Source organism: Watersipora subatra, chromosome 5 (assembly GCF_963576615.1).
Source record: "Watersipora subatra chromosome 5, tzWatSuba1.1, whole genome shotgun sequence".
Classification (NCBI taxonomy): Eukaryota; Metazoa; Bryozoa; class Gymnolaemata; order Cheilostomatida; family Watersiporidae; genus Watersipora; species Watersipora subatra.
The window spans coordinates 31,438,392-31,464,148 of record NC_088712.1 but is presented as its reverse complement, the minus strand read 5'-3'; the positions used below and the strand labels follow the sequence as shown (position 1 = coordinate 31,464,148).

The window sequence follows — 25,757 nt, the reverse complement described above, 5'->3', positions numbered from 1 at the left end:
TAGTAAGCCATGAGGAGAGTTCTGATGATAACTTCCTTACCAGTCATGTAGTAGCGAGAGAATCGCCTTTAACATCTACCCAAGAAAGTAACAGAGCTGCTATTACCAAAATAACTAGTCAGAGAGCACCATTACACGCTAGTATTCACTTATCAAGAGTACCAGTTTAATTTTATTGCTAGATAACCGCCATAATGACTAAACTGTTTATATTTACTCCATTCATCATTTGTAAAATTTTATTTGTATTTGAAATATTTTATTTGTACACTTAAGTTTGTAATACATTATAATATATCTATACATGACATAAAATATATAATTTAATCATGTTTGCTGCAGCGATATCAATGAGTTGTTGTCGATGAAGGGGTCTAAGTTGACTGGTTGCTTCTCTGCCAATATTCCTGCCTTGATGAATATTACTACTTGTCTCTAGTTTTCGTACTCGGAGTAGGTTGCTTCATTTTCAATCTGCAGTAAACACAAAAAAGAAAAAAATATTAACAAGTGTCAAGGAAGTACAAAAACAATAGCTGAAGTATTTAATGAACGTGATCAGTTTTTAAACAAAAAAATTAACTAATGCAGTTGATTATGGAAAAACCTATCTGCACTGCAAATCAATTACATACCATAATTTCCAGATTAGAATCATGATCGCCCTCAACTTCGGTATTAGAGATTGATGGAGTTGATTTCAATGTAAAAAGACTAGGAGAGATTTTTTGCGATGACGAAGCCATGCTGAATAACTTGTGAGAACCTTGAATAATTTTGTAAAGTTTGATGCAATGGCAATAAAACTCGAAGCCCGGCGATGATTTTAAAGAAGTTTTGGAACTCGGCTACATTTAGTACTTCTGCCTAGTGGCTATTTTTGCGATGACGCCATTCTGCATATCTTGTGACAACCTTGAATAATTTTGTAAAGAAATGTGATGCATTGGCAATGGTGTTAGCTCAAAACCCAGGCAATGATTTTAAAAATGTTTTGAAACTCAAATACGTTTATTATTTATATTAAAAACCAGCTTAGCGTCTAGTTTTTAATTTGATGCAGTAGTTATTCTCTCTTGTAATTAAAATTAGAACTAATTATTCACGAAATTTTATAATTCGTGGAGTGGTCTGTTCGCATTTTTATAACCAACGAATATTTTCATCCTGTACGGTATATGACATCATAGAACTACCAACTATTTTAACCGCTTCAAAGCAACACACGCTTGAGTCACTAACTAACCCTGATTGATGAATTATTACAATATCACTGGCTCTGATATCTGATGTTTTTTAATCATCATTAGTACATCTCTCCTCAACTAATTTACACTTTTGTTCTAACAGCGACATAAAAATGAATACAAACATACATAAGATTGGCTCTATACATTTTTATAAATGTATTTGATATATAAATGTATATAATATATATATATGATCTTTAGCATTTTGATATATTTATACAAATGTGTAAACCTGATGTTCATGATATAAAATTTTCAACTATATATTGATAGTTTGCATCATTAACTTTTTTTAGAATGACCTGATTTTGATTGATATTATGTTGATAAGCGTGCCTAGCGATGGAACTTCTCTATCCTATATAGTACATAGAATGACTAGATCAGGGTCGCAGTTATAATTTGGCAACTGAACATTACTTTCTTATGATTTCAAATCTTGCATGCAGAGATTTGAATTGCAGGTGTTAAGTACACACAAACACTTGCAGCTGTTAAGTACACACAAACACTTGCAGCTGTTAAGTGCACACATGCACTTGCAGCTGTTAAGTACACACATGCACTTGCAGCTGTTAAGTACACACATGCACTTGCAGCTGTTAAGTACACACATGCACTTGCAGCTGTTAAGTACACACATGCACTTGCAGCTGTTAAGTACACACATGCACATGCAGGTGTTAAGTACACACATGCACTTGCAGCTGTTAAGTACACACATGCACTTGCAGCTGTTAAGTACACACATGCACTTGCAGGTGTTAAGTACACACATGCACTTGCAGCTGTTAAGTACACACATGCACTTGCAGCTGTTAAGTACACACATGCACTTGCAGCTGTTAAGTACACACATGCACTTGCAGGTGTTAAGTACACACATGCACTTGCAGGTGTTAAGTACACACATGCACTTGCAGCTGTTAAGTACACACATGCACTTGCAGCTGTTAAGTACACACATGCACTTGCAGCTGTTAAGTACACACATGCACTTGCAGCTGTTAAGTACACACATGCACTTGCAGCTGTTAAGTACACACATGCACTTGCAGCTGTTAAGTACACACATGCACTTGCAGCTGTTAAGTACACACATGCACTTGCAGCTGTTAAGTACACACATGCACTTGCAGCTGTTAAGTACACACATGCACTTGCAGCTGTTAAGTACACACATGCACTTGCAGCTGTTAAGTACACACATGCACTTGCAGCTGTTAAGTACACACATGCACTTGCAGCTGTTAAGTACACACATTCACTTGCAGCTGTTAAGTACACACATGCACTTGCAGCTGTTAAGTACACACATTCACTTGCAGCTGTTAAGTACACACATGCACTTGCAGCTGTTAAGTACACACATGCACTTGCAGGTGTTAAGTACACACATGCACTTGCAGCTGTTAAGTACACACATGCACTTGCAGGTGTTGAGTACACACATGCACTTGCAGCTGTTAAGTACACACATGCACTTGCAGCTGTTAAGTACACACATGCACTTGCAGCTGTTAAGTACACACATGCACTTGCAGCTGTTAAGTACACACATGCACTTGCAGCTGTTAAGTACACACATGCACTTGCAGCTGTTAAGTACACACATGCACTTGCAGCTGTTAAGTACACGCATGCACTTGCAGCTGTTAAGTACACGCATGCACTTGCAGCTGTTAAGTACACACATGCACTTGCAGCTGTTAAGTACACACATGCACTTGCAGCTGTTAAGTACACACATGCACTTGCAGCTGTTAAGTACACACATGCACTTGCAGGTGTTAAGTACACACATGCAATTGCAGCTGTTAAGTACACACATGCACTTGCAGGTGTTAAGTACACACAAACACTTGCAGCTGTTAAGTACACACATGCACTTGCAGCTGTTAAGTACACACATGCACTTTCAGCTGTTAAGTACACACATGCACTTGCAGCTGTTAAGTACACACATGCACTTGCAGCTGTTAAGTACACACATGCACTTGCAGCTGTTAAGTACACACATGCACTTGCAGCTGTTAAGTACACACATGCACTTGCAGCTGTTAAGTACACACATGCACTTACAGCTGTTAAGTACACACATGCACTTGCAGCTGTTAAGTACACACATGCACTTTCAGCTGTTAAGTACACACATGCACTTGCAGCTGTTAAGTACACACATGCACTTGCAGCTGTTAAGTACACACATGCACTTGCAGCTGTTAAGTACACACATGCACTTGCAGCTGTTAAGTACACACATGCACTTGCAGCTGTTAAGTACACACATGCACTTACAGCTGTTAAGTAGACACATGCACTTGCAGCTGTTAAGTACACACATGCACTTGCAGCTGTTAAGTACACACATGCACTTGCAGCTGTTAAGTACACACATGCACTTGCAGCTGTTAAGTACACACATGCACTTGCAGCTGTTAAGTACACACATGCACTTGCAGCTGTTAAGTACACACATGCACTTGCAGCTGTTAAGTACACACATGCACTTGCAGCTGTTAAGTACACACATGCACTTGCAGCTGTTAAGTACACACATGCACTTGCAGCTGTTAAGTACACACATGCACTTGCAGCTGTTAAGTACACACATGCACTTGCAGCTGTTAAGTACACACATGCACTTGCAGCTGTTAAGTACACACATGCACTTGCAGCTGTTAAGTACACACATGCACTTGCAGCTGTTAAGTACACACATGCACTTGCAGCTGTTAAGTACACACATGCACTTGCAGCTGTTAAGTACACACATGCACTTGCAGCTGTTAAGTACACACATGCACTTGCAGCTGTTAAGTACACACATGCACTTGCAGCTGTTAAGTACACACATGCACTTGCAGCTGTTAAGTACACACATGCACTTGCAGCTGTTAAGTACACACATGCACTTGCAGGTGTTGAGTACACACATGCACTTGCAGCTGTTAAGTACACACATGCACTTGCAGCTGTTAAGTACACACACGCACTTGCAGCTGTTAAGTACACACACGCACTTGCAGCTGTTAAGTACACACATGCACTTGCAGCTGTTAAGTACACACATGCACTTTCAGCTGTCAAGTACACACATGCACTTTCAGCTGTTAAGTACACACATGCACTTTCAGCTGTTAAGTACACACATGCACTTGCAGCTGTTAAGTACACACATGCACTTGCAGCTGTTAAGTACACACATGCACTTGCAGCTGTTAAGTACACACATGCACTTGCAGCTGTTAAGTACACACATGCACTTGCAGCTGTTAAGTACACACATGCACTTGCAGCTGTTAAGTACACACATGCACTTGCAGCTGTTAAGTACACACATGCACTTGCAGCTGTTAAGTACACACATGCACTTGCAGCTGTTAAGTACACACATGCACTTGCAGCTGTTAAGTACACACATGCACTTGCAGCTGTTAAGTACACACATGCACTTGCAGCTGTTAAGTACACACATGCACTTGCAGCTGTTAAGTACACACATGCACTTTCAGCTGTTAAGTACACACATGCACTTGCAGGTGTTAAGTACACACATGCACTTTCAGCTGTTAAGTACACACATGCACTTGCAGCTGTTAAGTACACACATGCACTTACAGCTGTTAAGTACACACATGCACTTGCAGCTGTTAAGTACACACATGCACTTGCAGCTGTTAAGTACACACATGCACTTGCAGCTGTTAAGTACACACATGCACTTGCAGCTGTTAAGTACACACATGCACTTGCAGCTGTTAAGTACACACATGCACTTGCAGCTGTTAAGTACACACATGCACTTGCAGCTGTTAAGTACACACATGCACTTGCAGCTGTTAAGTACACACATGCACTTGCAGCTGTTAAGTACACACATGCACTTGCAGCTGTTAAGTACACACATGCACTTACTGTTTAATAAAGCAGTTGTTGAAGTTGATGGCTGTCCATGCTCTTGCATTGTTTTATGATAAGTCTATCTTTTGTTAAAATATTCATAAGAGTATATCAACGATTCAGACTGCTTGTTAAAATGAAGAATATAGTTTATGATGCGGCACATGATGCATGGCAGCATTAACCTCCATATGCCGCTGAGTATTCATCACAAAGATCTTTGAGGTATTGGTAATGCCTCCTTGTATTTTTGGCAAGGGTGATGTAGTTGAATACTTCGAGTGACATAGGTTAACATGGCATCATCACAGGTAACATATCATCATAGGTTGAGGCTTTATAATTTTTAATAGGTCTTTCTCTATAAGCTTCTCTATAGTCTTCTTGTGGTAAGCTGTAGAAGTTAGTAAAATATGGAGAGATATTAGACACTTATGTCAGAAAAACCTTCATACACAAATCAACTCTCAATAATCATGAAAAGGTGTGATTGCAGTTTAGTCTATTGGGTCTGTATTATCATGACATTGGATTCTTATCATAATGGAAAAAGCACAAAGGTAGTGAAATCATCCTTACAATGATAAGTAAATGATAAATCACAGCAATGGGGAATTGTCTTTTTATCTCACGCATAGAGCAAACATCTTTTGCAGGCTAATGTAAATTAAATGTAAATTTCGAAACAATAAAATTATTTCTTCTCAACATAACTTTGAAATTTCAGTAATTCAAGACAAGGTTGTCGACAATTCAGTCGAAAATGTGGCTTATCAAAGTGTACTGAGCAAGTTGACACGGAAACGAGGTTTATTATTGTAAAGGAGTAAGCTGGATGTTTTTTTTAAAGCTAGCCCTAACATTTTGCTAAATATCTGGGCTATCGTTATCAGAGAAACGCCGCCATTGGCGTTTAAGAAGGTTTGCCACCAATCATTTTGATTTATGAAAAAATCAGTGATAAAACACTAATACTCGCATAGCCGGGCTTCAAAAACACTTGAGCTCTGCATACAACAAGCAAAATCTCTTATCTTCTCAGTACTTACCTTGAACCAAAAAGCAAACCAACCTGTCGTCTTTCAGTCTGGAAATGTCACCTTTTTGTCTTCCGTGTTGCCTTTCTGTCTGAAGTTGTTGCCTTTTGAACCTGTAAGTGTTGTCTAAGCGGCTGTCGCCCAACAGTCTAGTTACCAGCAACACTATTTGTTTAATCATACCTGTTGGTGCTTTACCTTTAGGCTTAGCATCATTAAAAGTTCTGAACATGCTGGATGATTATGGTTCATCATCAAATGATTTATATCCCAGTCAGCGCAAAGGGCTTCCAGTTCACATGCATAAGACAGAGCCAACAGTTCTCAAGTGAGCTTAAGTTTTATTCCTAATGATTCTGGCAATTGTTCCAAATAATATCTTATTATTACTATTGACGTAGATGTTGAAAAATTTGTGTTAAATAGAAGCAAATGTGAAAACCTTAAATTGCAATGCTGGTATGTATTTCAAGGATATATTTTCTCTATTTACTTGAAAGTCGACAAATTCTCATGTGACTAAATACATGTATTTCTGTAGATTGATAGAAAAATGTTTGGAACTGTATTAAAAAACTAATAACATGGGCTGATCAACAGCAATTTTAACCTTTGTTCTCATTGCCCAATTACCTGAAAACACATTCCGCTATATTTTGTGGATGAAGTAGGTTGATAGAAAGTCTTTTGAATAAATTACACTATGCTGACTTGATAAGCATTCTCAGCTGCTTGCCGAATCACTCAGTGTTATTGAGTCACCAAAAACTGAAAAATATATTATCCCACGACCAAACACGAGCGAAGTGATTGTTTGGGAGATTTATGATAGATGCATATGTGCACACAACTCCCGAAAAATTATCCGTTAACGGCCGTTACCAAACTCTTGTACCGAATTCTCATGAACAAATTTAACCATTTTGGAGTAAAGCCGTTTAAGTATAATAATGATACAAAATACATATAAACATATTAAAATATTTAAATCAGATTATACATAAATAGACGGATTAATTTGGCCTAAAATCGAAATGAAAACTTGACAAGCGTTTTTAATCAAAATTAAGACCGGCAAACGAAATGTCGATGAGGCTGTGTGACAGGGAGTAGAACTATTAAGTCGTCCGCGTTTCACGAGAAAAACGTGCACATTTCACCAGTCTATGGCATTGTCTAATTGCCGAAGGTTTCTGTAATTAACGTAGAAGTACTGAAAATTAATCATTTCTTTTTTGCCGATTCTACCGGACTCTGACATTTTGGACACTTATAATGAGTATTTTGGTATTCCAACTGATGTCCAAATCAGTGAAATTAAAGCAAATGACGATGATCTTTTCCAAACGATTCTTATAAGATTTTTACAATATTTAATTTTAAGAATAATTATTCGATTTTATGAGATTATTATAATATTTAGTTATAAGAATGATCATTCAAATTTACTAGATCGAAGTATATAGTGACAATGCAATATGTTTCTGTTATTACTTTTAGTTCTCCTATTGCTCTGTCATTTGACTGCTAATATTGCATTTCTCAACCGGCAGTACTCTTTCTTTTTCCATTATCACTTTGGTCGGAGGCTGTATGACAAGGGAATTTCTAGTATGTAGTCATATGCTGTTTTATGAAAATGGGTGGTGCTGCCTCAAGCATACCTGAAGCCATACTTCCAGCTCATATCATTTCTCACGGTTCATATCATTCCTCACAGTTCCTATCATTCCTCACGGTTCATATCATTTCTCATGGTTCATATCATTCCTCACGGTTCTTATCATTTTTCACGGTTCATATCATTTTTCACGGTTCATATCATTCCTCACGATTCATATCATTCCTCACGGTTCGTATCATTCCTCACGGCTCGTATCATTCCTCACGGTTCGTATCATTCCTCACGGTTCATATCATTCCTCACGGTTCATATCATTCCTTACAGTTCGTATCATTCCTCGCGGCCCGTATCATTTCTCACGGTTCATATCATTCCTCACGGTTCATATCATTCCTCACGGTTCATATCATCCCTCACGGTTCATATCATTTCTCACGGTTCATATCATTCCTCATGGCTCATATTATTACTCAAGGTTCATATCATTCCTCACGGCTCGTATTATTCCTCATGGTTCATATCATTCCTCACGGCTCGTATCATTCCTCACGGCTCGTATCATTCCTCGCGGCTCATATCGTTCCTCGCGGCTTGTATCGTTCCTCGTGGCTCGTATCATTCCTCTCGGCTCGTATCATTCCTCTCGACTCATATCATTCCTCTCGACTCGTATCATTCCTCTCGACTCGTATCATTCCTTACAGCTCGTATCATTCTTCCCGGCTCGTATCATTTCTCGCGGCTCGTATCGTTCTTCGCGGCTCGTATCGTTCCTCACGGCTCGTATTATTCCTCACCGCTCGTATTACTCCTCACCGCTCGTATCATTCCTCACGGCTCGTATCATTCCTCACGGCTCTTATCATTCCTCACGGCTCGTATCACTCCTCGCGGCTCGTATCACTCCTCGCGGCTCGTATCGTTCCTCGCGGCTCAAATCGTTCCTCGCGGCTCGTATCATTTCTCGTGGCTCGTATCATTCCTCTCGGCTCATATCATTCCTCTCGACTCGTATCATTTTTCTCGACTCGTATCATTCCTCTCGACTCGCATCATTCCTCTCGACTCGTATCATTCATTGTGGCTCGTATCATTCTTCCCGGCTCGTATCATTCCTCGCGGCTCGTATCACTCCTCGCGGCTCGTATCGTTCCTCGCAGCTCGTATCGTTCCTCGCGGCTTGTATCGTTCCTCGCGGCTCGTATCGTTCCTCGCGGCTCGTATCATTCCTCTCAGCTCGTATCATTCCTTTCGGCTCATATCATTCCTCTCGACTCGTATCATTCCTCTCGACTCGTATCATTCCTCTCGACTCGTATCATTCCTCACGACTCGTATCATTCCTCATGGCTCATATCATTCCTCGCGGCTCGTATCATTCCTCTCGGCTCGTATCATTCCTTTCGGCTCATATCATTCCTCTCGACTCGTATCATTCCTCTCGACTCGTATCATTCCTCTCGACTCGTATCATTCCTCACGACTCGTATCATTCCTCACGGCTCATATCATTCCTCACGGCTCGTATCATTCCTCACGGCTCGTATCATTCCTCACGGCTCGTATCATTCCTCACGGCTCGTATCATTCCTCACGGCCCGTATCATTCCTCACGGCCCGTATCATTCTGTTGTTTTAGTCTGGAGACTAAAGAGCAATCTAAAGCACTGAATGTTTCTGGGCCGTTAGGAGGACCTAAACTGATAAAAGATATGTCTTCACATAAAGATCCCACAGTTAAACAAGTGGAGGTGATTTTTGTCAGTAGTCGTTTCATCTACAATAGTGCAATGACCTAATGCTGTAGCCAATGGCTATGACGCTTTAATTTGAAGGAACGTAAATAGTGATTTCTGATGACCATTTGAAGTACTAACCTCTACATTACCTCAGATTTCTGGCTAATTGGCTGATTACTTGTTAGCGTATTGATTTTCGAGCTGAGTAGGTTTACTGACTTGATTACTGACTGTTGATTTGAGGTACTGAATTAATTATTCACAACTGATTCGACTACTGACCACATTATAGCAAAACAAGAACTTTATAACAGAACAGCGACTTATAACATGGACTGACCCTTAAATACTTGTTACCACTACTCTGTAACTTATTGTGTACTGTCGTGTGTGCGCAGGTACAAGAGGTTTTTGACCTGGAAGAATTGAGTCAAAATTGGGACTGCACATTTATACCTAAACCAGTCTATGTATGGGTGCCAAATAAATCTAAGCGAAAAGGGAAGAAGGCTGAAAGAAAATCATCTGTTGACAAGTAAGATATCTCGATTGATGTAGCGTACCCTACAGGATGAATTTATTCGCGGAGTTATATTTCGCGAAAATTTTCTTTTCATGCATATTCGCGGATGAATTTATTCGCGGCTGAAAACTGCCACTCTCTAGGAAAAGTTAACTCTATTGCAGCTAGTAATAGTTATTCCTACGCATGTGCACACCACTTGTTCCGGTTTATATTTAGCTTACAACTGCGAGGCGATCGTGCTATTCTACGGTAAACAATTTTTGCTGCGTCCAGAGGTTTTCACAAATATTCATCGCTTTTGAGGCCTTTGATAAGCCAACAACTTGTGGTAAGTAATGAGTTTTTTACATTTACTAATTTAGTTGAATTTTACTTTGGTTCTTCGGTAAAACGCAATACTAATTTTTTTCCATCCCTTCTGCTTCATTATTTGTTTTAGTGTGAGAGGGAGATTTTTCATCATACACCGAAGAACAATAATTGCAAGGGTGGTAGATGTCATTCTTAAAAGATCACCAATCATTCAGGAAAGTCTGGAAATTGAGGTTGAAGTGACTGCAGCTACTTATGAGAAGAATATATCTGTTTTTAGAAAAGGGACAAAAACGCCTTTACGAGCACAAATCTTTGGCCAACCGGCAAAACTTTGCAATAGTAAGCCACGAAGAGCGTTCTGATGATAACTTCCTTACCAGCCATGTAGTAGCGAGAGAATCGCCTTCGACACCTACCCAAGACAGTGACAGCGACAGAGCTGCTATTACCAAAATAACTAGTCAGAAAGCACCATTACACGCTAGTATTCACATATCAAGAGTACCAGTTTAATTGTATTGCTAGACAACCGCCATATGGACTAAACTGTTTGTATTTACTCCATTCATTGTTTTTAAAATTTTATTTGTATTTGAAATATTTTATTTGTACACTTAAGTTGGAATAAATTATAATAGATCTATACATGAAATAAAATATATAATTTAATCTTGTTTGCTACAGCGTAATCAAGGAGTTGTTGTCGATGAAGGGGTCTAAGTTGACTGGTTGCCTCTCTGCCAATATTCCTGCCTTGATGAATATTACTACTTGTCTCCAGTTTTTGTAATCGGAGTAGGTTGTTTCATTCTCAACTTGCAGTAAACACAAAAAAAGAAAAAATATTAACGAGTGTTGAGGAAGTCCAAAAACAGTAGCTGAAGTATTTGATGAAAGCGATCAGCTTTTAAACAAAACAATTAACTAATGCAGTTGATTATGGAAAAACGTATCCGCACTGCAAATCAAATACATACCATAATGTCCAGATCAGAATCATGATCGTCCTTGACTTTGGTATTAGAGATTGATGGAGTTGATTCTAATGTAAAATGACTAGGAGAGCTTTTTGCTATGCTGAAGCCATGCCAAACAATTTGTAAAAGCCTTGAATAATTTTGTAAAGTTTGACACAATGGCAATAAAGCTCAAAGCCTGGCGATGATGTTAAAGAAGTTTTGGAACTCAGCTACGTTTAATACTTCTGCTTTGCGGCTATTTTTGCGATGACGCCATTCTGCATATCTTGTAACAACCTCGAATAATTTTGTAAATAAATGTGATGCATTGCCAATGGTGTTAGCTCAAAGCTGAGGCAATGATTTTTAAAATGTTTTGGAACTAAATTACGTTTAGTATTTACATTAAAAACTAGGCTAGTGACTAGTTTTCAATTTGATGCAGTAGTTATTCTCTCTTGTGATTAAAAATAGAACTAACTATTCACTGAATTTAATAATTCGCGGGATAGACTGTTCACGAAATCGCGAATTTTTATTACCAACAAATATTTTCATCCTGTAGGGTATTTATTTCAAGTTCATCTACACCCTGATTTTTCGCCGTATACAAAGCGAAAATCCATCTGTTGTTTTCAGATTCAGCAGTTATAAATCATGAGAGGGCTATGATTCCATCAGGGCATCATAGCCCCTCTGCATATTAGCCCCTCTGCATATTAGCCCCTCTGCATATTAGCCCCTCTGCGTATCAGCCCATCTGTATATCAGTCATCAACTCCTCTGTATGTCAGCCATCAGCTTCTCTGTGTATCAGTCATCAGCTTCTCTGTATATCAGCCATCAGCTTCTCTGTATATCAGTCATCAGCTCTTCTGTATGTCCATCATCAGCACCTCTGTATATCAGCCATCAACTCCTCTGTATATCAGTCAACAACTTCTCTGTATATCAGTCATCAGCCCCTCTTTATATCAGTCATCAGCCCCTCTGTATATCAGTCATCAACTCCATCGTATATCAGTCATCAACTCCTCTGTATATCAGTCATCAACTCCTCTCTATAGCAGTCATCAGCCCATCTGTATAGCAGTCATCAGCCCATCTGTATATAATCTGTCATCAGCCCTTTTGTATATCAGTCATCAACTCCTCTGTATATCAGTCATCAACTTCTCTGTCTATCAATCATCAACTCCTCTGTCTATCAGTCATCAACTCCTCTCTATAGCAGTCATCAGCCCATCTGTATAGCAGTCATCAGCCCATCTGTATATAATCTGTCATCAGCCCTTTTGTATATCAGTCATCAACTCCTCTGTATATCAGTCATCAACTCCTCTGTATATCAGTCATCAACTCCTCTGTATATCAGTCATCAACTCCTTTCTATATCAGTCATCAACTCCTTTCTATATCAGTCATCAGCCCCTCTGTATATCAGTCATCAACTCCATCGTATATCAGTCATCAACTCCTCTGTCTATCAGTCATCAATTTCTCTGTCTATCAATCATCAACTCCTCTGTCTATCAGTCATCAACTCCTCTCTATAGCAGTCATCAGCCCCTCTGTATATAATCTGTTATCAGCCCTTCTGTATATCAGTCATCAACTCCTCTGTATATCAGTCATCATCCCCTCTGTATGTCAGTCATCAACTCCTCTTTATATCAGTCATCAACTCATCTGTATATCAGTCATCAACTCCTCTGTCTATCAGTCATCAACTCCTTTCTATATCAGTCATCAGCTCCTCTGTATGTCAGGCATCATCCCCTCTGTATATCAGTCATCAGTCCCTCTGTCTATCAGTCATCAACCCTTCTGTATATCAGTCATCAACTCCTCTGTATATCAGTCATCGGCCCCTCTGTATATCAGTCATCAGGTCTTCTGTATATTGGTCATCTGCCCCTCTGGATATCAGTCATCAGCGCCTCTGCATATCAGTCATCAACTCCTCTGTATATCAGTCATCGGCTCCTCTGTATACCAGGCATCATCCCCTCTGTATATCAGTCATCAACCCCTCTGTATATCAATCATCAGCGCCTCAGTTATCAATCAGCGCCTCACCAATCAGTTAAAACTTCACTTCTTGACATCGTGTCACATTGGAGGTCAATCAGTTACAATTTCAGTTTCTGACATCATGTCACATTGGAGATCAATCAGTTACGACTTCAGCTCCTGAAATCGTGTCACATTTGTGATCAATCAGTTACAACTTCAGTTCCTGACATCATGTCACATCGAAGATCAATTAGTTACAACTTCAGCTCCTGGCATCATGTCAATTGGGAGATCAATCAGTTACTCTTTCAGTCCCCTACCTGACATCATTTCACACTTGAGATCAACCAGTTACAACTTCACTTCCTGTTATCGTGTCACATTGGTGATCGATCAGTTACAACTTCAGTTCCTGACATCATTTCACATTTGAGATCAATCAGTTACAACTTCACTTCCTGACATCATGTCACATTGGAGATCAATCAGTTACTTTTTCAGTTCCTGACATCATGTCACATTAGAGATCAATCAGTTACAACTTTAGCTCCTGGCATCATGTCACATTTCAAATCAATCAGTTACAACTTCAGTTCCTGACATCATGTCACATTGGAGATCAATCAATTACAGTTTCAGTTCATGTCATCGTACCACATTACTGACCAATCAGTTACAACTTCACTTCCTGACATCATGTCACATTGGAGATCAATCAGTTACTCCATCAGTTCCTGACATCATGTCATATTGGAGACCAATCAGTTACAACTTCACTTCCTGACATCGTGTCACATCAGAGTTCAATCAGTTACAATTTCACTTCCTGACATCATGTCACATTGGAGATCAATCAGTTACAACATCAGCTCTTGACATCGTGTCACATTTGTGCTCAATCAGTTACAACTTTAGCTCCTGGCATCATGTCACATTGAAGATGAATCAGTTACAACTTCAGTTCATGTCATCGTGTCACATTGGAGATCAATTAATTACAACTTCAGCTCCTGACATCGTGTCACATTTGAGATCAATCAGTTACTACTTCAGCTCCTGGCATCATGTCACATTGAAGATGAATCAGTTACAACTTCAGTTCATGTCATCGTGTCACATTGGAGATCAATTAATTGCAACTTCAGCTCCTGACATCGTGTCACATTTGAGATCAATCAGTTACATCTTCAGTTTCTGACAGCATGTCACATTGGAGATCAATCAGTTACTCCTTCAGTTCCTGACATCATTTCCCATTTGAGATCAATCAGTTACAACTTCAATTCCTGACATCATGTCACATTGAAGATCAATTAGTTACAACTTTAGCTCCTGCCGTCGTGTCACATTGCAGATCAATCAGTTACTCCTTCAGTTCCTGACATCATTTCACATTGGAGATCAAGCAGTTACTCCATCAGCTCCTCTGGAACTGTTTTCATGTCTTGTGGGAAGAAACTTGACATCAATCAAAGTGCTGGTTTCATTTTTTCAAATTCACAAAACTGCTGGCAGAATACCTCATGCAGGCCATCCAGCGATTTCCTATATCTTTTCACATCGGTCGGGCTTCTTTTAACACAGCCAGTGTGTTTAGAAATAAGCAAATAGCTTGACGAATATTTGCTTCGAAAATAAAACCACCTTTGTTTTGAAGGCTCTGACGTTTGCTTGCATCTCATGCACAAACTTGTAACGAACTGGTTTTTCACTTGTAGCTCCACATGCAACTCATTTATGTGTGCCAGTATGTTCACAGTAGAAGCTTTGACACAGTTTGTGATTCCGCAAATTACAATTCGTGTCATTCGGTTCAGGAAATTTGTTAGTACGTATTCTCAAGTAGCTTCAAAAATGAAATAGTCTTGTTTGAGCTCCTACACTCTTTGACATACTTTTTCCAAACTTAACCGACGGACACTAGAATGGTACAGTAATTCCATGTGATCTGGGTTAGTTACTTTAAGCTCGAAACTTGAAGAAAAGTTTCTAGTAACGTTAACTGGTTCAACAACTGGCTTCCCCACTTGATCAAGCTGCAACACGAGTTTACACTGCGCTTTCTCATGATTTATGCAATGTAAAAAAATTACTTCCTTGGTTTGTCTTCTTTCTTTTGTCAGATCTGTCAATCCATCTGTGGTAACATTATCGAGTGTTCTTTGAGGTAATTTGTGCCTCTGTATGACAGCTGACACGCTATTAAATAAATCTCCTCTCTGTGTTTTTCCTGTCAATATTGTATATCCGAAAGCTTTCTAGTTAAGTGTTCATCAATGACTTCAATACGACGAGTCACTGATTTGCGAGATGAGCTAGTTTATTCAATTTGTTATTGCTCTCAGGACATAAAGTGCCATCTCTACCATGTACTCTTTAAGAAACTTAGCCTCTGGAGCCAAGCTTGCTTTTGCTTGTTTGAATGTCAGTAAATAACTTGTCTTTTCCGCTTGATCCTTGGATGGAAGTTGCTCGAATAAAGAAGCTTTGCTGAGCATGCAGACTAGAAACCAACTCGTCAGCGATAGCTGCTATAATGAAAGGTTGCTGGCTTATTTAGAATGCTTGGTAGAAGGTGATGGCTAATGTTGTATTCTTTTGAAATTACAACAGTGTCTTGCCACACCACCATAGACTTGATTTCAATAAAAAGGTATTTAGGTGTCCATTCGCCGTGTTAATCAATCCGGCCCTCACTGTCAACTCTTCTACAGATGGAGTTGACTGCAGGTGGGTTCTGCTCTACCCTGTAAAAGAACAGTAATTGAAAATAGCTTCAAGCCGCTGTGATTATGTTCCAACTGGTGTTAAAATGCTGTCATTACAATTAACCCTTTTGCTAACAGGCGTGATTGGGGGGAGGGCTCGAAGGGGCCCAGACTACCAAGCTGATTGTTGTAAAATTTGGCTGCATGAAAGCTGGTACAATTTACCTCAAATTTGCGGTAGATCCCAAAATATATATGCATCGGCAAGCTGAGAAAATTGTCTACAAACGTCTACAAAATGTCTACAAATATTTTGCTTGCAGTTCATGTATGAATATCTTACAACGTGAGTTGCACATTTTTGGAATTTTTTTTGTTCTATTTTCTTACGTGATTTTAGACAGTAAATAAATTTAACAAGATTGTATAAAAGTTTGTTGCATTATTTAGACTTGCTTGCTGCAATTTGCAGCAAAAATTAGATGTTTAAAAGCAAGAGAAGATAAGTCCCTCGATCAACCGCAAGCCCAGTTTCAATAATGGCTTTTGGATTATCTAATGATATGCCATAAATCTGCAAACTTGTAAGTTATATAATAATAATCCATCAAATGTTACAAAAATATAGTAAAAATAGTTACGTAAACGAAAGGGCTCATAGTACTTGAAGAAACATAAATATTTGAATTAAACAAATCTACTTAGCGTCATTAGATTCTTGACTTCTGCTTCCATTTTGACATTTCAGCTTCATTTCTCAAATTCTCCAGTCTTATGTCCTGAAATATTCTTTTTGAATTCTGCACTAGTCGATATCAGCATTCAAATGAATTTTTTTTAGGTCATAAATGCTTTTTTCCAAAACAGAAAAGAAACTTTTGCCAACTAGCAGAGCTTTCACATGCGCTCTCAGCACAAATAATAGCCTCAAAATAGTACTGCAGACTGCGTCGTAATAGTAGTGCAGACGGTGTCATAATAGTAGTGCAGACCGTGTCGTAATGGCCAAAACTTATCGTTAGTTGCTATAACACAAATTTATATATAAATTAAAGGTCTACCGAATAGCTGTTCTGAAAGGCTGCGCTGAAGTTGCTACGCTAAGGGTTAAAAATAGAATAAATGCAATCATTCACATCAAACCATAATTTTGTAGCAATGTATCGTGGGCCGGATTAAAAAGAACCATGTGCTGGATTTGGCCGGTTGGCTTCAGTTTGGCCACCTCTGTCTTATAGGGTGGTCTTATAGTTGTTGTTGTATAAATATGTACACTTAGATGTACTGATGTGAAGATGAAGAATCTCTGTCTTTCATTCCGCTTCCTTATCTCCTCTCCATACTGTCTTATACTAGCTAATCTACTAGCTTTACTAGCTTTATCCAGCTTTATGCACTCACCATAATTACCAAGACCATTTGTACTGCCTTGGGCTCAGACACCAATATAGCCTGAGCCTAACAAATCCCATAATACAACAATAGAATCGTGTTATAGGGTCCTATTAAATAGGGGGTCTCATAGTTTGGTCTTATGTGGTCGTCCTACATGTTCCCCTTATAGGGTCCGTCTTGTAGGGTTGTCTAATTGGAGGTTTTTATAGGGTGGCTTTATGTTTGCAAGATTTTAGTATGAAGCTCTTTAAAGAGAGCCCTATATTCTAGCCGGTCTGATATTTGGCCCGGTTGAAAGTCTAGGCATTTCTTGCCCCCCAACTCTGAGTGAGAAATAATAAGTTGTTGTAAGTTTCAATGATATCGTAAGTGATATATTTGAATATATGTTCAATTATAACACAAGTGTAATGCATGAGTGCATCTGCTCTGTTGTCCATGGCTGGGCCTCACTTATATATACCAGTCTCTCTCTCTCTAAACTTTACCTCTTTTATTTTGCTCACTTGGCCGCCATCTGGCTGGTGGTCTGCTCGGTTGGCCGGCATCTGGCTGGTGGTCTGCTCGTAGCATGCTCGGTTGGCCGATATCTGGCTGGTGGTCTGCTCATAGCATGCTCGGTTGGCCGACATCCGACTGGTGGTCTGCTCGTGGCGTGCTCCGCCTGACTGCCTTACCCCGGTGGTCAAGCTACCCTGGTGGTAGCTCGACTGCTTCCAATACGGCGCCTTATTGATTCATATCTTATGCTGTCAGCATTTTTAAGGCATAACAGACAGCAAGATTCAGTAACGATGAAGGATATTACCAATGACATGCTTCCTAGAGGCTATGGAGTCCCTTGTACTGCTCCATCACAAACAACCCGTCAGGTAGGTAGACAGTCTACAAATGTGTGTCATGTTTTAGTTACAAATTATCTTCTCCACAAAAAGCATTTGTATAATTCATGTTGTTTGTCATTTGTTTGTCATTTGTTTGGTATTTGTTTATTCATGTCAATGGCTTTTTTCCTTTTCATTGGCTCAAGTAGCAAGTATTAAAACCTTATTCTTGATATATGTCTATTATTGATATACCTCTATTATTGATATACCTCTATTATTGATATACCTCTATCATTGATATACCTCTATTATTGATACACCTCTATTATTGATATACCTCTATTATTTAGTAAGACTTGGCTTAATTATTTAACACAAGCAATTTTACAATTTAGCAAACAATTTAAACAATTGAGATATCTATTCATTTTTAAATACATTTGAACCAGCCATTTGTTGAGGCTTCTACTACACTCATGAATCATAACCATGTCTACAATATAATATTATGGAAGTTTTTGTTACGCAGTCTACAGATCACAACCATGCTTAGCTCTATGCTTAGCTCTATGCTTAGCTCTATGCTTAGTGATATACACATGTAGGCTTGGTAATCTATAATACGCGTACTGTATAATCTGTGTATTATTATAATTATAATATTGTAATCTACAATTATGTGTATTACCCTAGGACACTTATGTATTCGCGGCATCTAACTTTCGCGTTTTTGCGGTGTCATCCTCTCGCGAAAGTTTCATGTGCGAAACTAAACTATCATAACAAACGAGTGAAAAAGCGAAACTAAATAGCTTTGTTCATTGATACTGTATAATTGAATTTTATAACGACATTTATTTTAACGTTTTTTACGACCACTATAGCATCGTTAAAATATAAACCGACAAAATAATTTGACTGTCAAAATTTATTACGTTATTATTTTGCAATTATTCAGGATTATTTTCCCATTAGGAATGATTTATAATGATAGGAATTTGATGTCAATGCACATGCATTAGTTAGCGTTATCGTTTGCTGGGGACGTCAATCAATGCAGTGAGCACCGTGTGTTGAAAGAAAATAAGACACATGCACTGACACTCGCAGTACTACACAAGCAGCATGGCTCTGGAAAGGTTTGGATTCACCACTGACACCTCTTCAATAACTTGTAATTTTTTTAGATTTGTTTTGTTTTAAGTGATGTGTCTGACGAGACGTTTTTAAATTAAAATAGGCAAAACATGACTGCAGTTAATACGCTCAGAAAAAAAAACATCTTTTCCTTTTGAGCGTTTTAACAAAGATCATTTTTGCGGATTTTATTTTAAGTTCATTCGGAGGCTTTTACGCTTTCGATGGGACACGGCCAAGCGGGTGATTGATAAAACTGAATCTTTTGCAAACCTTTATAAAAGTCGTTAACAAAAAATATTTTGCCTCTGATGATGATAATAATGATGCCTAAGAACTACTAGAAGTTGATGTTTGTCTCTATGGCTTGGAATGAAGTGACATTCCACAGCGATAAAAACCGCGTCCATGGCCGTTGGGCAAATAACTTTTCGAATAAAGGATGTTGAGGTCGAGTTATCTGAAGGAATTTATCATTGCGTTGGAACTGACCAAACAATTCCGTTTGAGTTGACCTTGTGTTTGAGATGAAATGTTACATTTTATCTGAGGGCGAGTTTTTCGAGTTGGACTGTACTTACCGTAAAAAATTCCCAAAAAGTTAGGGCGGCTCAGCCGGCCAGCTGCCCCAGTGAAAACTGGCCTGTTGATAGTCCAAGAAACAAATGGCAGCAAGCGATCAAATTGCATTATCGACCTTGCCCACATCATTCTACCTGCGGTTCACAATATCAAACTAGTCGGAAATTGAATTTTTTTATCGGTGAACCGAACCTGAGGAATATAATTATGTTTGTTCCACTGCATTTATTTTCACATCACTATATTTTCGCACTCATCAGAGCTGCGAAATTAAGTTGCTTCGAAATTTTACTCTGTGAGCTACTCACGAAACTGAATACTAGCGAAATATAAGTGTCCAAGGGTACATAATCTCTGTGCTATATAATCTGTGTACTGTATAATCTATGTACTGTATAATCCGTATAATCTACTTTTTATAGTTTTGTTTGCATAAAGACTATACTGCCATAGACAGACATGTCCTTGCTATCTTTATAATATCTGCTAGTATATTATATGCTAGTTATGCTAGTGCGTTACTTGCCGCTCTTCCCGGTTCTTCACTCAGCACTGCTCATCCAACGTTGAGATGTGACAAAGAATGCCCTCGTTCTCTCTATTACATTTCTTCATTGCCTGCAGCTAAATTCTTTGGAAATTATTATAAAGTTTTTTTTTTAATCCTTGACCATATCATTCCATTGACCTTATCATTGACTTATATTTTCGAAAGACAGCGGTATTTTATAAAATGAAGGAAACGTATGTTGGCTACACGTTTAATAAGGGGATAGTGATATAATAGTGAGCAAGGATCATTTTATGATCCTTGCTCACTATTGCCGTGTTCATTCGCTTGCTCTATGTCTATTTCTATGTTCATTTGCTTGCTTTATGTCTATGTCTATGTTCATTCGTTGCTTTATGTCTATGTTCATCCGCCTGCTTTATGTCTATGTTCATGTGCTTGCTTTATGTCTATGTTTATGTTCATTCGCCTGCTTTATGTCTATGTCTATGTTCATTCGCTTGCTTTATGTCTATGTCTGTGTTCATTCGCCTGCTTTATGTCTATGTTCATTCGCCTGCTTTATGTCTATGTTCATTCGCTTGCTTTATGTCTATGTTTCATCACTATATTTTGGTTCTATCACCATGTACTATCACCATGTTCTATCACCATGTTCTATCACCATGTACTATCACCAAGTACTGTCACCATGTACTATCACCAAGTACTATCACCATGTACTATCACCATGTACTATCAACATGTTCTATCACCATGTACTATCACCATGTACTATCACCGTGTATTATCACCGTGTACTATCGCCATGTTCTATTGCCATGTACTATCGCCATGTACTATCGCCATGTACTATCGCCACGTACTATCATCACGTACTATCATCATGTTAATAATTACCTTATGTAGTAATATGATTGTCAGATTCATCTGCTCATACTATTATTAAAATTATTATTATCATACCATGTCTTGAAACAGCTAACATTCTTTCTTGCTAGACGAGCGTTGCCCGGAGTAAGAGCCCCATACCCACCGGAGGCCAGCCGTACCTGAATGTAGGTCAGACCCCTAAAGACAGAATGAGGTTAGTTATGGGCTGACAAGTAATAAATTTTTATACATTTTAACATGGAGAATCATGACACACTCTCCAAAATAAATGAAATGAATGAGTTATAACCATCCAGAAATGATGAGTTATCTTCTCTTTCTATTTTCTTGAGGAAAGAGTAAACAACTCATTGTATTACCCCTATCTCGGTATTTAAAAACATCAGTGATCACATCAAATTTGCTAAATTTTAGCAGAAAGTGTAGATATTTTGGTCCCTTTTGAAGTCTTGATTGTTGTTTAGGTGATCTGGCTGCTAGCATATTTCAAGATAAATATCGACAAAACTTGATCGATGTTTTCAGAAATGCTCATCGAAATGCTCGGAAGAAAATAACATGCTCTGACTCCCGCAAAATGATTTCAATAGCCTCGTTTTCTGTTTATAAGTGATAAATATTTGATTTCTTTTTTACCCACTCATTAGCATGTGATACTCATGTTTACACAACATCTATAGAAAAGCAATGGGACAAATTATCAATGTATCAGCAATGTATCTGATGGCATATTAGAAGTTTTATTGCAATAGTTATGAGCAAATGCAAAAGGAAATATATTTCAATAGACACCTATAACACTGTCAATTTGACAGCAATAGCTGATGTCAATAACGACGGGTGCAAACGGGAAGCGTGACTATTGAAGCCATTTTGAGGGAAGGCTGGTTATGTCAAAAACAATTTGTGTTGTACAATTAATAAAGGTTGAAGAGAATTGACAGTCCGTCTGTCCAACTTTGTCAATACGCACAATAAAGTGAGTATTGACAAAGTTTTAATAACTTATGTATTGGCGGGTTGTCTTACAATCCTGTCATTCATGGTATTGTTCAAGCTAATGTTTAGTTTACATCAGTGTGACGTTGTTAGTCGATTCAATTTTGTTTACATCAGTGTGACGTTGTTAGTCGATTCAATTTTGTTTACATCAGTGTGACGTTGTTAGTCGATTCAATTTTGTTTACATCAGTGTGACGTTGTTAGTCGATTCAATTTTGTTTACATCAGTGTGACGTTGTTAGTCGATTCAATTTTGTTTACATCAGTGTGACGTTGTTAGTCGATTCAATTTTGTTTACATCAGTGTGACGTTGTTAGTCGATTCAATTTTGTTTACATCAGTGTGACGTTGTTAGTCGATTCAATTTTGTTTACATCAGTGTGACGTTGTTAGTCGATTCAATTTAGTTTACATCAGTGTGACGTTGTTAGTCGATTCAATTTTGTTTACATCAGTGTGACGTTGTTAGTCGATTCAATTTTGTTTACATCAGTGTGACGTTGTTAGTCGATTCAATTTTGTTTACATCAGTGTGACGTTGTTAGTCGATTCAATTTTGTTTACATCAGTGTGACGTTGTGATGTTGTTAATCGATTCAATTTTGTGGATATTCGCAGTGTTACAATGCAGTACTGTTTTGATTGTGATCCAGTCTTAACTTTTGCGGAACAAATACATATTGGTTTATTTTATCATGCTAATATTTCTGGTGGTTGCTTGCTATTGTACAGTTGTTTATGACGTACTGATACATATATGGTGCTGCATCAGGTTTCAGGTGATCATGAATGAACTTAAGGACTTGCCAAGACCTTTTGTAATAGAGGTATTGGAGAAAGCTCGAGGAATGGAGAGGAAGGAGGATGTACTCCTTCTCATGGAAAGGTTAGACTTTGATAAGTGTTTCAATGCTTAACTGTTCATTTACTTAATAATGATTACATTATATAACTCCTTGGTGAATTCTAAACTTTTTTACTGCTTCGAATCTTGGGGCAATTCGCCTGACATATTTTTAAATAAAATTAAAGTCTTTCAGAAAAAGCTAGTGCGAATTATATGTCATAAACCCTTTGACTATCCATCAAAAGAATTGTTTACTCAAACTAATATTTTACCTATAGATAAGTTGTATACGTTAAAGCTGCTGCTAAGGGGTCATACTGTATTTTATTCATCTGGGAATAGGGGACCAACACACTCTTATAGTACTCGTCACTCTCTTCTAAATCTTCATATTCCCTTATTTACATCTAGTGCTGGGCAAAAAACTATTCAATATCAAACAACCTTTTATTGGAATAACCTACCTGACAGATTGAAGATAATTGTAAACAAATTTGACTTTAAAAAACAAGTAAAATGCTATCTCCTGTCTCTCTGACTAGGGCGGGCTGAGGCCTGCCTATGTTCTGCTGCTATTGGCTGTTTTTGGGGCTTGCGCAACATTAGCTGGGCTACAGCGCACCTATGGCTCCATCATCATTATCTCGTGCTCAGGTTGAGTGAATTTTGCTATACTCTTTTCATTTTCTCACTAATTTGTAATTAACCTGATATATTTACTAATATGCAGTTTATTTTTCTGTATTGTTTCTGTTGATGAAAATAAATGCACGCACGCACACACACACACACTTGCATGGCTTTCTATTGAATTGTCCTTTATTCAAGCAGTGATCTGACTGAAACTCTTTTCAGCCAGAACTCAGGACGTTTTATAGCCTTTCATTGAACTTTGCTAAAAAGCTTTTTGCCACTTGCATGTGCAGTCAAATATTTCAAGTTCAGCTGTCTGACAACTCTGAATTTGAGTCATTATCACAATTTTCCCGCGTTCACCCTGAAGTCAGTTCAAAACATTGAAGTAGAAACATCAGGTCTTATCCACTGCTAACGTGAAGTTGGGTAAGAGAGACAACTGCTAACGTGAAGTTGGGTAAGAGAGACAACTGCTAACGTGAGAGACATCACTTTGTTCTACAATTTATGGAATCATTTTCTAAATATCAAGTTAAATATTTAAAAACAAACAAAAAAATTTCAACCAGCAGCAAATATGCTTATATCTTATATATGAAGATGACTTCTAACTTTTTACAGTGTAATATGTAATAAGTAACGTTTACTAAGCCAGTTCTCAAGGCCGCCCATTGTGAGCAATTTTCACTGCAGCTGTTGTCTGTCTAGCTAAGGTCAAGTCCTTAATTTGAATTGTCTGATATATTTTAGAACTTTAGCTGTGCGTGGGAAAAGGTAAGAAATTATATATTCTCATCTCTTAAAGCAGTAAAAAGTTTACTCTCCATTCTATGAGACCGGCATAGGTGAAGGTGAAGCCAGCAAAACAAACCAACCAATAGAATTGAGTTAACTGTTAGACATTCACTGACAAAAATCATGGCTTTTTAATGAAACAAATAATAATGAAATTTTCTCTTGAAACTGGAGGTTTGTTGAATACAACAAAGACATTTATTCTGGTGTATTCAACTAACCTCAGATATTCCTATACATGGATGTTGTGATTACTAACAATTAATACTGACAATCTATCTCTGTGAGTGTAGAGATCATTGATGGCACAATTGATGAGTCAAGTTATCACTTGTTTATCACTGTTCTGAAGTCTGTATGACCACAAATTAACGAATGAGGTTTAACATGTTGAATTCGTTTTAGTGGCTCATTTATTATAATTGTAAGATAAATTTATTGTCCAGTTAGCTGGCTTCCCCTTGCCACCTTATGTCAACATTTATAGTTTTTATGCTTCTTTTATCGAATAAATTTTTCTGGCTTATAGCCTTCTACCTTCCATCTTGACCTGTCTGGACTTTTTGGTTTTTGATCTTTAGGTTAACTTTGCCTTGACCTCAAACATGATGTAATATCCTTGCTCTCACTTATGCTTTAGGCTATTCTTTTAATAATTTAAGTAAAGGTTTCTCTCTTCTATTTGTAAATAAAAATATAACACCTTTCGAAGTTTGTCTGTGTGTCTGTCGTTGTGTATGTCCAGCTATAGCTATTAAAATCCTGGAATTAAAAATTATACGTCGTGATGAATTTGAACTCACGGAGATTGCATCCGAAAGTTTTTTAACCACGAGCTCTACCACCGAGCTACGCAAGGCATATTGATCGAAGACATTATCATATACCGTATAGCATATGCACACGCTAAATGACCTATTATTTGATACTCTATGGATTCTATTGACTCTATGAAACACGATGCCTTTTTGCATTTTCGTACACTTCTATTTCCGGCTTTTCGTAAGGTTCAATTGCTAAATTGCGGTGAAGGTCAATACCATTTGCACGGAC

General features: G+C 38.1%; 1 protein-coding gene across 1 annotated transcript in view; it reads left to right on the top strand.

Moving 5' to 3' along the window:
* The first annotated feature begins 6,396 nt into the window (after nt 1-6,396).
* Nucleotides 6,397-25,757, top strand: part of LOC137396368 (uncharacterized) — an 82,603-nt gene continuing 63,242 nt past the window's right edge. Inside the window, exons 1-6 of the mRNA XM_068082613.1 lie at nt 6,397-6,518; nt 9,454-9,565; nt 9,952-10,088; nt 18,239-18,344; nt 21,531-21,616; nt 23,199-23,312. Coding sequence (XP_067938714.1) covers nt 6,421-6,518; nt 9,454-9,565; nt 9,952-10,088; nt 18,239-18,344; nt 21,531-21,616; nt 23,199-23,312 — 653 coding nt within the window. The 5' untranslated portion in view covers nt 6,397-6,420. The remainder of the gene's footprint in view (nt 6,519-9,453; nt 9,566-9,951; nt 10,089-18,238; nt 18,345-21,530; nt 21,617-23,198; nt 23,313-25,757) is intronic.